At 36.4% G+C, this 13,576-nt stretch overlaps 1 protein-coding gene across 1 annotated transcript in view; it reads right to left on the bottom strand.

The window, feature by feature from the left end:
- CFAP47 (cilia and flagella associated protein 47) overlaps positions 1-13,576 on the bottom strand; it is a 262,195-nt gene that overhangs the window by 7,785 nt on the left and 240,834 nt on the right. Inside the window, 3 exon segments of the mRNA XM_058829276.1 lie at positions 1,721-1,889; positions 11,517-11,678; positions 13,212-13,383. Of these exon segments, the coding sequence (XP_058685259.1) occupies positions 1,721-1,889; positions 11,517-11,678; positions 13,212-13,383 (503 nt within the window).

Below are 13,576 nucleotides of genomic sequence, written 5' to 3'. Positions count from 1 at the left end.
TTTGGGTCAGTGCAGAGAGTGCAGCAGCTGAATCACACACAGCCACAGATGCTCTGCCTTCCATTAGAACTGCAGGAATTAAAGCTTGTGTGGAGCAGGAAGGGGGAAGGCTGGAGTACAAAAAAGGGCTTCCAAAAAGAGCAAAGAGAACACAAGCCTCATCAAAACATCACTGAAACCACTTAATTCTGCAATTTGAGTAAGAATGTTAGAAATATCTCTAACTGACTGAGATGGACTTATATTGTGCTTATGAGCATCAATATCCTTGACACATTTTTTCAGGTCCAGGAATTGATATAACAAGATGTGATCTGATTTATATATGTGTAATATATATGAATGACTGACTTACTGCAGCCACACACAGTACCAAAGGTGGAGATGTAAAGAGCTGTCTGCCTAGATCATAACCAGGGAGACTGAGGTGTGAGTGCATGCAGCTTAAAAATCCAATTAGACACAGGCCAGTGATACTGATAAATTCCTAAAAGGAAATTCTGGATTACTTCCTGAGTTTTTAAAAAGGTAATAACCTTTGATCATTGTGTTTGTGCCATTTCAGACAGATTTATGGTTGAATCTCCGTGTTAGTGATGAAAGCTAAGCCAAGGACAAGCATAGCTAGTGCATTTGTATGTGCCATGCCTCCAAACAGGAGTTCAGTTCCAAAACTTCATTGGAAGTTTCTGAGCTCTATAGCTGCAGCACTGTGTAAACACAAAATATCACAAAATATATTCAGTAAGCTTATTTTTCAAATGGAAGAGTGATAAGTATCACTGCAGTTTATGTAAAGAGATTATATTAATCAAACATCTAATACAGTAAAAGAAAACAAGTAGGAGGGATTGAAGGATTTTTTCCCAGGATCTGAATTTTTTATTCACTGTTATAGAAGTTGTCACTGATAGAGATAAAACACTGTAGTGATTTGCCATGCATCTTTTTATCAATGTCATTTTGACCATCTTATTTCTTAAATCAATATTGCCATTTCAATTCTAATATAGTAGCCTGAAAACACTACCAGCATGCAGTGAATAGACTGAAAGTACAAACCATGATTCATGCAGAATGTGGGGTGTTTGTCCCTGCTGTTTGTTTTCAACAGATTCCTTCCAAAAAATAACTTGAAAATTGGTTTCTGAGAGCATTTTTACTGCTGAAGGAACACGTCTTCAAATGTTTCCTGACCTTCACACTTACACAGGCTACTTGGTTGCAAATAATATTTGTGTTTGTTTTGCATCTTGCTTCAAAAGAGCTATTCCTGGCTTTGTGCTCTGAAATTCTCTCTTCCACACTTTGGCACCTGCCTTCTTGGAGCCTTTGATCATATAAAATGTATAATACAATTGAAATCAATAACCTAGGCTTCACATCTTCAATTACTTTTATATTCTCCACCAGTTCTTGACAGGATTATTTTGATTCACTGTGAAAGTCATGTTGCCTACGGAGTTGGGGCAAATGTATCAAGATTAACTATCTGCCTCTGGTGCCGATGGCAAAAGGATAATGTAGAAATTATAATACAGCGTAAAATACAGTGTAAAAATACAGGATGTTTTTCCAGCTTGTCATCAATCAATTCTCCAAATTTAGTTTTGTCCATTGTGAGGAGCAGCAAAAACATGCACTGGGTGTGCTCCAGTGCTGCTCTCTGGTGCAGGATTTCCCTTCCTGCTGGCACTGCTGAAGGTGTGGATTGCCTTACCTCGATGACCAGCGTGGCTGTGTGCCTCCTGCCATACATCCTTGGCTTGTATCCCACTGTTATATGGGTTCCCACGGTGCCTGCTGGGAGGAGCTCTCCAGCTTGCGGCATCACGAGGAAATCGGGATCGCTGCCCGCCAGGAAGCGCGCGGTGAACGGCTCTGGGTACCTGCAGAAAAGCACAGGAGCCTCTTGTGCCTTTTACAGCATCTGAACAGAATTCAGCTCTCATCTGATGCCCAGGCCACCACATGTGGCATGACTCGGGAAACATGGCAGGGAAGGAATATGGAATATTAACAGCATTCTTACAGAACAATTATTCTGTAGTAATTCTTTATTTATACACAGGGACCTGCATATTGGTATTCTATTTCAAACACATTTACATGTTATTATAAATATTATAATAACCATGGAATAATGATAGCATTTATCACTAGAAAAAAAAAATCATTTGACTTGTAGAGATATCATAATAGTGATAGAAGTAAATTCCATATCAGAATGAAAATCCATTCTTCCTATTAAAAGTACTCTCTTTTCCAATCTCTAATCAAATAAAACTGACAAGCTACACATTTTATTAAGGTTTATGACTAGAACTGAATTTGCATTCCAGCAGAGTGTTACCAGACTAGGACAGAGTTCTGAAAGCCTTGAAATGAAAATATGAAAAATAATATTTTTTATCACTGTTTTCACATTTTTCATATCCCATAAACTGAACACTTTAAGATTTTGCAGTAACATAATTAAGTTCAGCTATTGAAAATACTGTGTATCTCTTATCTCAGTTTCTGCCACAGGTACTGCAGATCTTGTCTAATGCTTTGGTTCACAGCAGTGCTGTTGGACCCAAAGAAAATCTCAAGTCCTGGTAAAGACAGTGGCTGAGCACTATAAAACAATCTTAGGCCAGCCCCAAACTAAAGCTTCTCCATCACAGTTCTTCAGGGATTCCTTGCCATAAACATTCTCAGCATGAAAAGAATGTACATTTTTGTATTTTCTGGTGAGGCATTCTCCTTTTAGTCTTTATTTGTGTTGCTGAGGACAATTCTATCACTCTCTGGACAGAAGGAGAACAGGAAATTGAAAGCAGAAATACTATGGGATGGTCAAAAATTAATCCACAACACCTTGACACCGTACAGCAGGGCAAGTCTCGTACATGCTTAGAGGGAACACATTTTCTGTTGATAAAACCTGAAGAATGAAAAGCTAACAGCATCACAAAGAAAAGCTGTTCAAATCTGTTTATTCATGGACTGTCACACCAGAAATAACACTTTTCAAAGAAAATACCCACAAAGAAATTTAATATTTTATGGCAAGTCATATCTCTGCGGAAATGTTCCACATTTCCTGGGCAAGCACTATCCTGTGGGTGGCACACTGGGCCAATGTCATTTTGTATAAAAATAGCCTTCTTTTGCAAAATGTTCTCAAGAAAGGTTGAACTATATTCAAAATGCTCTCGTGAAAAAAGGTCACGCCACCAGTTTATAGAAACAAACAGTGAGAGTGCAGAAAACAGAAACCAAAAAGCTACACTTGCCTACAAAAAAAATTAACTGATATTTAGCAGTGCAGGTAGAATTGGGTGCATCAGCAGATTGAGCCCAGCTTTTCCTTTAGGTAACAGCAAGGTGGGCAAAAGTACTGAATGTCTGAAACTACATTTCCAGTAGAAATGTCAAGAAGACTGGGAGCAGTCTTGACATCAAGCTTATGCTAAAAACCTCTTTTTGTGGTGCCTAAAGCTGTGCCGCTGAGTTTATAGCCCTGGGCCATCAGCACTAATCCTGCTGGGCCTGAGCTCCCATCCATGTGCCAGATAAACCTTGAATTTCCACATCTTTGTTTCCCACAAGGAGTGCTCAGCTGTGAATGCCTAGAGCACACCTACTACACACAGCAGACATGGGATCAAAAAGAAGTGACGGGTCTAGACTGAGCAGCAGAGTAAAGCACTCATCAAAAAATGACTGAGATAAATATTCAAACCCTCATTCTGAAAACAACTGGACACAGATCTTCATTTCCAGAATCACTGCTCTGTTGAGTAGATTCAGAAACATTTTAGGGTAGCCCTTTCTGTATTTCCCATGCTTGGTCTGTTTTCCAGTGAATAGTTCGAGATGACAACTGCTTGGTCTCTGTAAAACACTCAGGAACATGACTTGGAGTGCAGATGTGATGATGAAATGCCAGGGGAGATGAGGCAGGGGACAGGCTGCTTACACAGCAGACACAGGAAAATACAAATTTCATTCCTGCAGAAATTGCCTCTTAGCAGGGAGTTATGCAACAGTAGCTTGTTTTGGAGTTTTTCAGAGACATCAAAACAGTCAGAAAACATAGAGGAGAAAAAGCTGCAGATTTTGTCCAGACAAGGGGACCAGACAGTTTAAAGTTAAATATGTCAAAAAACTCATCTATATTACTCACAAGATAGTTACCAAGTCAGAGAAAAATAATGTTATTACATCACCCTTGTCAGATTTTAATTTTCATAAAGAAAAATGGAAAGAAAAAAATAATAAAAAAGCTTTAAATAAAACCTACATGCTTCTTGACAGCATTATCACAAGGTACTAGAGACAGTTATAACTTTATTCATGTTGAGTAAAGAACATAAATGCATACAATCTTGCATGAACACATCTAATCACAGCTAAAACCTCCCTTTTCAAAAAGCCTGTCAGTTTTAACAAAAGAGTCAGGATGTCTACTGGATGCAAAATGTTTCTCAGAGTAGAAAATATGTCCAAGTAAGGAAAACAGAAATCCTGACAAATTAAATGTATAGACATAATATGATAGGCCAGCAGGGATTCTGATGAAGATGGTACAAAAAACAGCAATTAAAAAATTAAACATAATCAGAAGCAGAAACCTTTCACTAATAAATCTTGCATTGTTTTAAAAATAAAGCTAAAGATGGCCCCTGAGACAAAACAAGCAGTGTTTTCACTGCTGTTCACATTAGGGAGATGAACTGGCATGCTGGGTACCTCAGAAGCATAAGTGAATTGCTTTCTCATCTTTTATAATAAAGAGAAATACGGAGATGAAATTCCCAGAACAGCACCTGAATTTCAGACATTATCACTTTCTATGTCTGTATATTTAGTGTATAATTAAAAATTAATAATTATGAGGTTTTTTTAAATTATTAAAATTTAATTCCTCCTTTTTGATTACTCCTTCAGGTGAAACAGCTCTGCAGTCAATGTTTGGCTTGTCGTTTCTCAGCCAGGAAGGTCGGTTGTGAGGCAGTCTGCACTTTTTCAAGAAGGGTGGCAGATATTAACAAACTTTATAAAGCTTAATTATGTGTAGATGTGTAGAGTTTTGAAAACACATATGAACAAAGCACAAATGAATTAGAAAATGTAAGGGCAAGGGCCTTGCAAAGCAAAGAAAGTAAATGTGTTTTCTCATCTGTCTTTCCTTAACTCCTCTCCTAATTTGATACTGCCATCAGACAACATGAACTCTGCCCTTACTCAAATAATGAACAAGAGTAAACACTAATCTGAATTTAAATAATAATTGGACAATCAAAGCATGGCAACCTGGAAAAGAGGAAACAGAGCTGGTCTTTAGTGGACATTTTTATAATTACTTCTTGAATCTTGTCCTTAAATAGAAGTCTATGCTTATCAGTGTTCGCATGCTACACAATTTTCAAATTATTAACTAAAAAATAATAGCAGCTTACATCTTTAACTAAAGAACTTAAAATTTATATTCCTGTAGAGATCACACTCCAAATCTTAACCAAATACTCATCAAAACTGAAAATATTTATTATATTTTATTAAATTAAGGCTCAAAATAGGTTTAATGTTTCTCTTCCCAAAACTACTGAAGCAGTAGATCATTCCTGGAGAAATGAATTCCTTCACAAAACTCAGAATTTTGAAAACCCATGAATAAAAATACCAGCACATAGTCCTTTTGATCAAATGCTTGGGTATTTTTTGCTAATAAAAGAGTAACAAAATGTCTTAATCTGTAAAGTACATAACTGCTTCAAGAAAAAAGGGATATGAAAATGTTTACAATTTAAGGTCAAGTGGTTCAAGCAATGGTTAATTGTAACTATTTGTGTTTCTTGTAATTTTTAGTTAAAATTACATCTGTTAGATGACACAAGAAATTCTAGTTACTGCACAGTCAAGTCCTTAAAACTGTATGCATTTTTCAAATTCTACAGAATTAATAGTGATACTTGGTATGATTTAGATAATTTCTTATCAACATAAAAAATTACGATGGAAAAATAGATTAGTGATTAAAATAATCATTATTATTTTTAAAAGTTGGTTATGTTTCATACTCAAACTCTGGTTTAATTGACCACTCTAAATCCTGAACTCTGGACATCAGAAAAGTTTTAGAACTCAGGCTATCACTTCTGTGGCTTTGGGAAAGCTGCTTTAGAATTAAAGGACTTTCAAAAAACATGAGCAAACACTGCATGACAAATGCCTGTCAGGGAATGCTTTACCAACCCTAAGATGACTTTTTGTTGTGCTCTTGTTGTAAAACCAAAGCAGGAGTTAGAGGTTTTATCTTCACAAGATGATTTCTGTCTCATCCCTGCTCTACCCAGGGGTGCTGTATTTGCAGACTGACTGATGACTGGATGCAGGTCCTGGCTAAACGTGTGACATGCCAAGTATTGTATTGTTAGGAAGGATGATCATGACGTTTTGAAAGGTCTGCTGAACGTTTACATTATCAATATTTTCCATTAGTCTCCATTCAGGCTCCAAAAAATGGAGCCCAGTCAACATTTGTGTTTTGCAGCTGCCACTGTGTGGGAAGTGCTAAGATGAAGTATTTTAATTACAGCTTTAGATTAGTGGTAGAATTTTGCAAAACTGCTAACAGAGATTGGCAGAGGAATCCAGGTCTGTAATATACACAGCAATGTGTGAAAGAGTCAAGGAGAGGATGCATGAACTGAGGATTTACCAAATGCATTTTCTTGTACTTAATCCTGGATCATGGCAGTTCTAAGGAAATACAGCAGTAATTAGAGTAAAATAAAAATGGCTCATCAAACTGGAACTGTAAACTTTTGTTTTGTTTTCCCTTCAAATTAAGGGAGGGTACAGAAACAAAATGTGTTGCCCATTAATTCCTAAGAATTAAAATTAATTTTGTGTGACCAAGGAATGTTTTTAATTGAATATTTACTCTATGCACTAGGGAATGTGCATAGAAGAAATAAGGAAAATTTCCAATGAAAAGTAGGTTAAGAAAACGAAATCTGCACATGCAGTCATTTTAAAGCCCAATTTCATCTTTATTCTCATCTCCCCAGCCCACCAGTTTGGGGATTTTTTCCTCTTTATTCTAGCTCTGTTTCCATAATCAGCTGGAGCCTTGGATTTTGCAGATGTCCCTCTGTGGAGATCATATCAGCATGAGGCTGCTTGCTTTTGTGACAACAGGTGCTACTTTTTTCACAGGGACACCTTGAGTTTATCCAAGAAGTTTCCTTAATGTAATAAATATCCTGCTTGTAAAAAACACAGAATTGGAGTGACAGGGCAGGATGGAAAGATGGAAAAAGTTCTTCTGTATATGGGAAGCCATGGACGGTTGTAAGAATCTCTAAAAGGTACATGGAAAGACAAATAAATTGGTGAAAGGAATCTCTGTGTATGAGGAAGAAGCAGAAAGAACAAACAGGAGAGAATTCACTAAACCTTCAAATGTATTTTAGTTTATAAAATATTTCCAAGTGAATATAGTGCTCACAAATCTCTATCTATCTATTATCTATCTATCTATCTATCTATCTATCTATCTGTCTATCTATCTATCTATCTATCTATCTATCTATCTATCTATCTATCTATCTACCTACCTACCTATCCTACACATCTCTTGTTGGCTAATGAAGTATTTGCCCTGGAAAACAAAATGTAGCATTCTGCTGTAGCTGGGCATTGGTATTTTAATGTGAAGAAATAAATCCAACCATCAAAGTAACTCTGTACAGGAAGACAGAGCAGTTAATAAGCTCCAAAACCCACTTCTGTATTAATACAAATGTCCTGATCCCAAACTGAATTGATTAAAAATACATTAAGTTATCTTCAGTATGCCAAATATAGAAATGGCTGGTTTTCTTAATCAAAGTATCACTTTGAGAGTTTTTATGTTTCAATTACAGATTTCAACATAAAATAATAGACCAATAATTTAAGATAGATATCAAATAAATTTCTGTAAGTTTTATTTCCAAGGATAATATCATATCCTTTTTTGTTAACACTGCTGTCATTCTGTTAAACATTGGCATTCAATAATGCATTTGGTATTAAAACAAGCACTAATATTATCTCAAACATTAGAGGTCTGTACTAAAACAAATTACTCCAGTGGAAATTCTGCCAATGATTTCAGCTGGTGTTGAATTAAACCTACACTTATAATAAAACCCAAAAAAGGTCATCCATGAATGTTGAGAAGTGGTGGATTTTTTCTTATTTAGGAAGTGAAATCTGCTGATTTGACTCTAATCAAGTTTAATACCAATGCAAGAAACCCTTCAACTACATGTCCCTTTGGAATTTTTAAGGCTGAAAGTAAAATATCAATCTATCTCAACTGACATAGGTGCATACAGTTTTAAAAAACACATTTTTCTCCACGCAAAAAAACTGTTTTTCTGCATTCACAATATCTTTCATTATTTTCTGGAGCAGATAATGGGCTATTTCTAATTGTGTGAAATTTAAATGTATTGAAAGGATGCATTATATATTTTCATGAACTTCTGGAGCTTTCATTATTGCAGATCATTGTGAAGAGTGCAATAATGACCTTCCACTTGTAACTGATCATCCTTCCTGAAGAAACTACACCAAAATCACTAATTCATTCTGAAATATCCTGTACACGCAGGATCTGGGGGAAGGGAATGGAGGAATGTGGAATTTAAGGAAGGCGACATTTGAGTTGCATTAGCTGTAAAGTAAAGGAAAGCTAAACCCATTGATCTCATAGGTTTATTGTGGAGCACTGAAGATCCTCATTTAATGTGGTATATATATATATATATTTAATATACATACAAGAATCCTAAATTGTTCTTAATAAGATCCTGAGCTTTTTTTAGGGCCTGTGGTTCTCAAATACTATGTGCTGCATCACTATGCACCGTGCTAGCTCAAAAAGATGCAGAGGTGTTCTCAGTGATGCTGTGCAACCTTTCTCTCCTGGCAGTGTCAGGAGAAAAAGGCACATCTGCAGAGACCTCCCCCCAGCAGGTTACTCAGAAATACACTTCTTTCCCCTACAGTAACTCCCAAGGCAGCAGTGCCATGCACTGTCCAGCATAAGAAAAGAAGATATCAAGTATCTATATATGCAAGGAGAAAAAACCCCATCTTTCTTAAAGTAGCAGACTTGATTCCCTACAGATTGTGCTGCTAATTGATTACTAAGAAAATTCCAAAGGGCAGATCATTTTTTTTCAGGGAAGATCTATAGGATGACACTTTGTATCCTATTCAAAATTTTTAAAGCATGTTTTAATATTTCATTGTCCTATTTTTAATTTAAATAATTTGAGTTGTTCAAGCATTAAATTACCCTGTAATATGTGTTTTTCTTATGTAATTGCTTTTAATCTGCAGGTACATTATACTGTGTGTTGCTTGGCTGAGAATTCTATTTCTATACAAAACCTCTACCACCAAAATCTCCCAAGCCAATCCCAGGTAAAATAAAGTAATATCTAACTTCTGGGGCAGTTCACATAATCACAGAATGGGTCAGGCTGGAAGGGACCACAGTGGGCCACCAGATCCATCTTCTCTGCTCAAGTGGGATCACCCCAGAGCACACATGGCACAGGATTGTGTCCAGACAGTTCTTGGATTATTTCCAGCAAGAGAGACTCCACAGCCTCTCTGGGCAATCTGTTCCAGTGTTTTGTCATTAAACAGGAAAGAAATTCTTCCTCATGTTCAGGTGGATCCTCTGTACATCCATCTGCCTGTTCCTCTTGTCCCATGGCCCCGCGGAGCAGAGGCTGCTCCATCCCCTGTCCCCTCCCTGCAGACACTGACACACAGCCATGAGGGCCCCTCTCAGCCCTCTCTTCTCGAGGCTGAACAGGCCCAGCTCCCTCAGCCTTTCCTCACTGAGATGCTCCAGTCCCTCCATCTTCTGTCAGCCTCTGCTGGATCTGCTCCAGGAGCTCTGTGTCTCTCCTGTCCTGAGGAGCCCAGAGCTGGACACAGCACTCCAGGAGATCCTCACAGGGCTCAGCAGAGGGGCAGGATCACATCCCTGACCTGCTGGCAGTGCTCTTCCTAATGCACCTGTCCTAGGGTGACTTTATGATACTGGTATCCCCAATTGCCTGGTTTATGTTATATATTAAGTTCTACACCTTTAAGACCCCAAACTAAGACAGACTCCTAATGAGTGGAGTTCCTGGTACTGTTTATAACACAAAGCTTTTTTGGTACATGCAAACATCACACTTTGAATTTGAAATGTATGGGGGGACATTTGCTATATAAAATAAAGTAGGGCAAAAGAGAATCTATCTTCCATCACAGCTCTTCCTTTATATAACTGTAATGACTCAGGTTTTATAACACCTTTCTGGAGAACATCAGGTATCTTCACTACTATCAAACACCTACCAGGAGATTACAGTATTGCCAGAGAAATTGCTTCACTTTTTTTTCCTGAAACAGCCATTCTATTGAAGCTGTTAACTTGAACACTGTGATAGAAGCCTTTGTCAGAGTCCTCAATAATTAACATTACTGACAGATATCTAAAACCTGGAACAACTATCCATCTTAGAGACACAGCTTTTGGAAATAAGCTTAAAAAAAACAGTTATAACCAAATATACTTCCTGATGAAGATGAAACCAAAGGATGTATCCACAATGAAAGTGTCAATCTGCATAACTGGCACACTTTCTAGATACATAGTAAAAATAGTTAATTTAAAAGAAAAGAAACTTTAAAACTTCCATAAACTACATGGATTATAAACATTATGATTAATTCAGATTCCTTGTTTAATATTTTAAAATTTATCTGTCATTATCACACAATTTATTCCTTGACTTCCTGCTGTACACAAATGACACTAAGTTTGCTATAACATTGTGAAACTCTGGGAAGATAACTGAAATATGTAAAAATCATATATTAACAGAGGTTTCTACAGGACTTCAAAAGAAGAGTAACAAAATACTGAAGAATTATACCATTTTATCAAGTGGAAGTAGAGATGAATTCATAGCACACTTACATAATACAACAGGAGTACTTTAAAAAGAACAGCATGTTTAAATTTTTTTAAAGCACAGTGTGAGGGAATGTTTTTAACTTGGTGTAAGCATAAAGTACCTTGAAAAAAATATATTAGTAAAAGCACTAGCTTTTAAAGCTTTACTAGTGAGCCTTTAATATCACAAAACATCTTCCTTGACATTGTATTACACATTTTAACATCCTCCCAAGGCTTTTTAGGGCAAAAAAAGCATAACATAAACATCTGGATCTACTCCACAGATTTTCTCTTAAACCAAAGCCTAATTGTAGAATGCTTTTGTCTTCTACAACAAAGATTCAAAATCACATTTGTTAGGAAAACAATGCAGCTCTTGAAAATAATGATTAAATAGCTGCATCTCAGTGATGTGTCTGTCACCCAAATTTATTTTAATCAATGTGTTTGAGTAGGAGTTGTACCCACAGAAAACTGCATAAATTCTTGAAAGTGTTTTTACCTTGTCTGGCTTGTGAGCTTAAAGCCAACTATGGATTCCTTATTCAGGCCAACTGCTTCGATGTTGATCACATCATCCACTTCTGGCTCCGTGGCAATGAACACCAATGGAAACTTCCAAAGGCCTCCTGCAGTACACTGAATTATCACTGTTGCCTCATTCCTTAAAATTTCAGATAAAATACAGTCAATACATAGAAAAACCTTATAAAACATGAACTGATTAATCTCCAAAAAAATCTTTGGGTGTGTAGAAGTAGACTACAGTAAAATGAAGATACAAATTACTTTAAACTTTTAATACATCCCTAATTTTGCATATATATCAGGTAAATTTGACTGGAATGTAGGTAAAATAGCACTAGATATTTACAACAAATTACAAGAGAGAATATAATATGAAAGTAATATTCCTTGCACAGCCATGAGATTTTTTGCTTCTGCTTGCTCTCTTTTGAATTAAAAAAAACAAACAACTTTATTTTACTCATTGTACTCAAAATTTATTTTACTCATTGTTCTGTGTTTACTGTGATGTTAGAGGAGAATTTTGTCTAGAACCTATTAGCAGTTCATATTAGGATCAAATAGATTTGACAAAGGTTCATCTACTCAGGAAAAGTGCCAGACTGTGATGGCTTTGGACTGTCTAAGAGAGTTGGTGCTGTAGATTCTGAAGATAACAAAACTAATTAATTGCAGTCATTGAGTCCTCTGCACAAAGCCTAAGTCTCAAGTACACAAATATAAAAAATCCAAACCAAATTAAAAAAAAATAATAAAATAAAAACAAGAGAGTAGAAATGATAAGGCTTTCTAGATTCACCTCTCTGACACAATGGCACTGAACCGGGTGGGTGGATCATTCTTCCTAAAGGTTTTCCCTTTGTTTATTTCATTAACCTTCTGGACTGCTGAAAATAAAAGAGCAACCTCCTGCCTCCTAAAGGTAACTTTTTTCCTGCAATCCATGATACTCAGCAGTGATTGATCCCTAACACTCCTGGAAATGTCACGACTCTGGATTTACTTCAGGCCTGCAGGTCACTAAAGCTTCTTTTCAGTCTCCTACTGACCCACATTTCACTGCACCCAAAGGAAGAGGCAACTTCCCTCTCTCAAAAAGGATCTCCCTTCAACAGTTTCCTTTTAAAGATGAGAGATGTTCTTATGTAAATCAAAGCATATACATCATTTGTCACATGACAATTATAAAAAAGGAGAATAATTTCCTGTGGATCATTGTTACTGGGGCAGCAGAAACTAATTTCAAATTCAACTATCCCACCCAGTCAAAGAATATGCACACATGCTTGTCAAGGAAAAGTTTTCCAAGACTGATAGACTATCTTGTTTTTATGTTTTTTTATGAATTATGAGAACAAATAATTTTAATTCAAAGTCTTTCAATACTCCAATGTTTACAAGTAAAATGATACATGCACAGGCTATGGAAGTAACTCAACAGAACTATCTCACAGGCACTAAAAAAACACTGTCAGTTTTAACACCAAAGATATAATACTGAGAAGCAGCGAGGGAGAAAATCTAAACCTAAATAAACCTAATATCTAAAATAGATCTCAGAGGTGAAAACAAAATGAGGAAAAGAATGCAGGGAAATAATTATATAGGTAAGAGTGACCTGACAGGATTTCATTACATATTCTTTTGGTAGTAAGGAACAGGATCTTACCTCATTGGTTTGTTAGGTACAAACACTACATTAAAGATCAGTGTTACAATTCTGGATTCTGTATCCCATTCTTTTTCAACCAGCTGCATACCAACCAAAGATTCAAGCTGAGATCTAATTTCATCTGATTGATATTGCAATTCATACAGAAACTCCAGTGTTGCAGAGGAACCTAAATGATACAGGAGAAAAATGTCAGCCTGTGTGTGCATAATTTCACACAGTTGGTTGGCTCAGTGTTACAATTCTTCCATTTGTTACTAAAAATGACAAATAAGTAAAACTAGCAATTATCTAAAACTTAAGTGATTTCCTTCTGATTGCATAAAGAAATCTTCCCATTTCATATGGCAGGCTATAAAGTT

The sequence above is a fragment of the Poecile atricapillus genome, chromosome 1 (genome assembly GCF_030490865.1).
Source record: "Poecile atricapillus isolate bPoeAtr1 chromosome 1, bPoeAtr1.hap1, whole genome shotgun sequence".
In the NCBI taxonomy this organism is placed as follows: domain Eukaryota; kingdom Metazoa; phylum Chordata; class Aves; order Passeriformes; family Paridae; genus Poecile; species Poecile atricapillus.
Note: the sequence above shows the minus strand (reverse complement) of the source record. Positions and strands in the feature narration are given on the sequence as shown.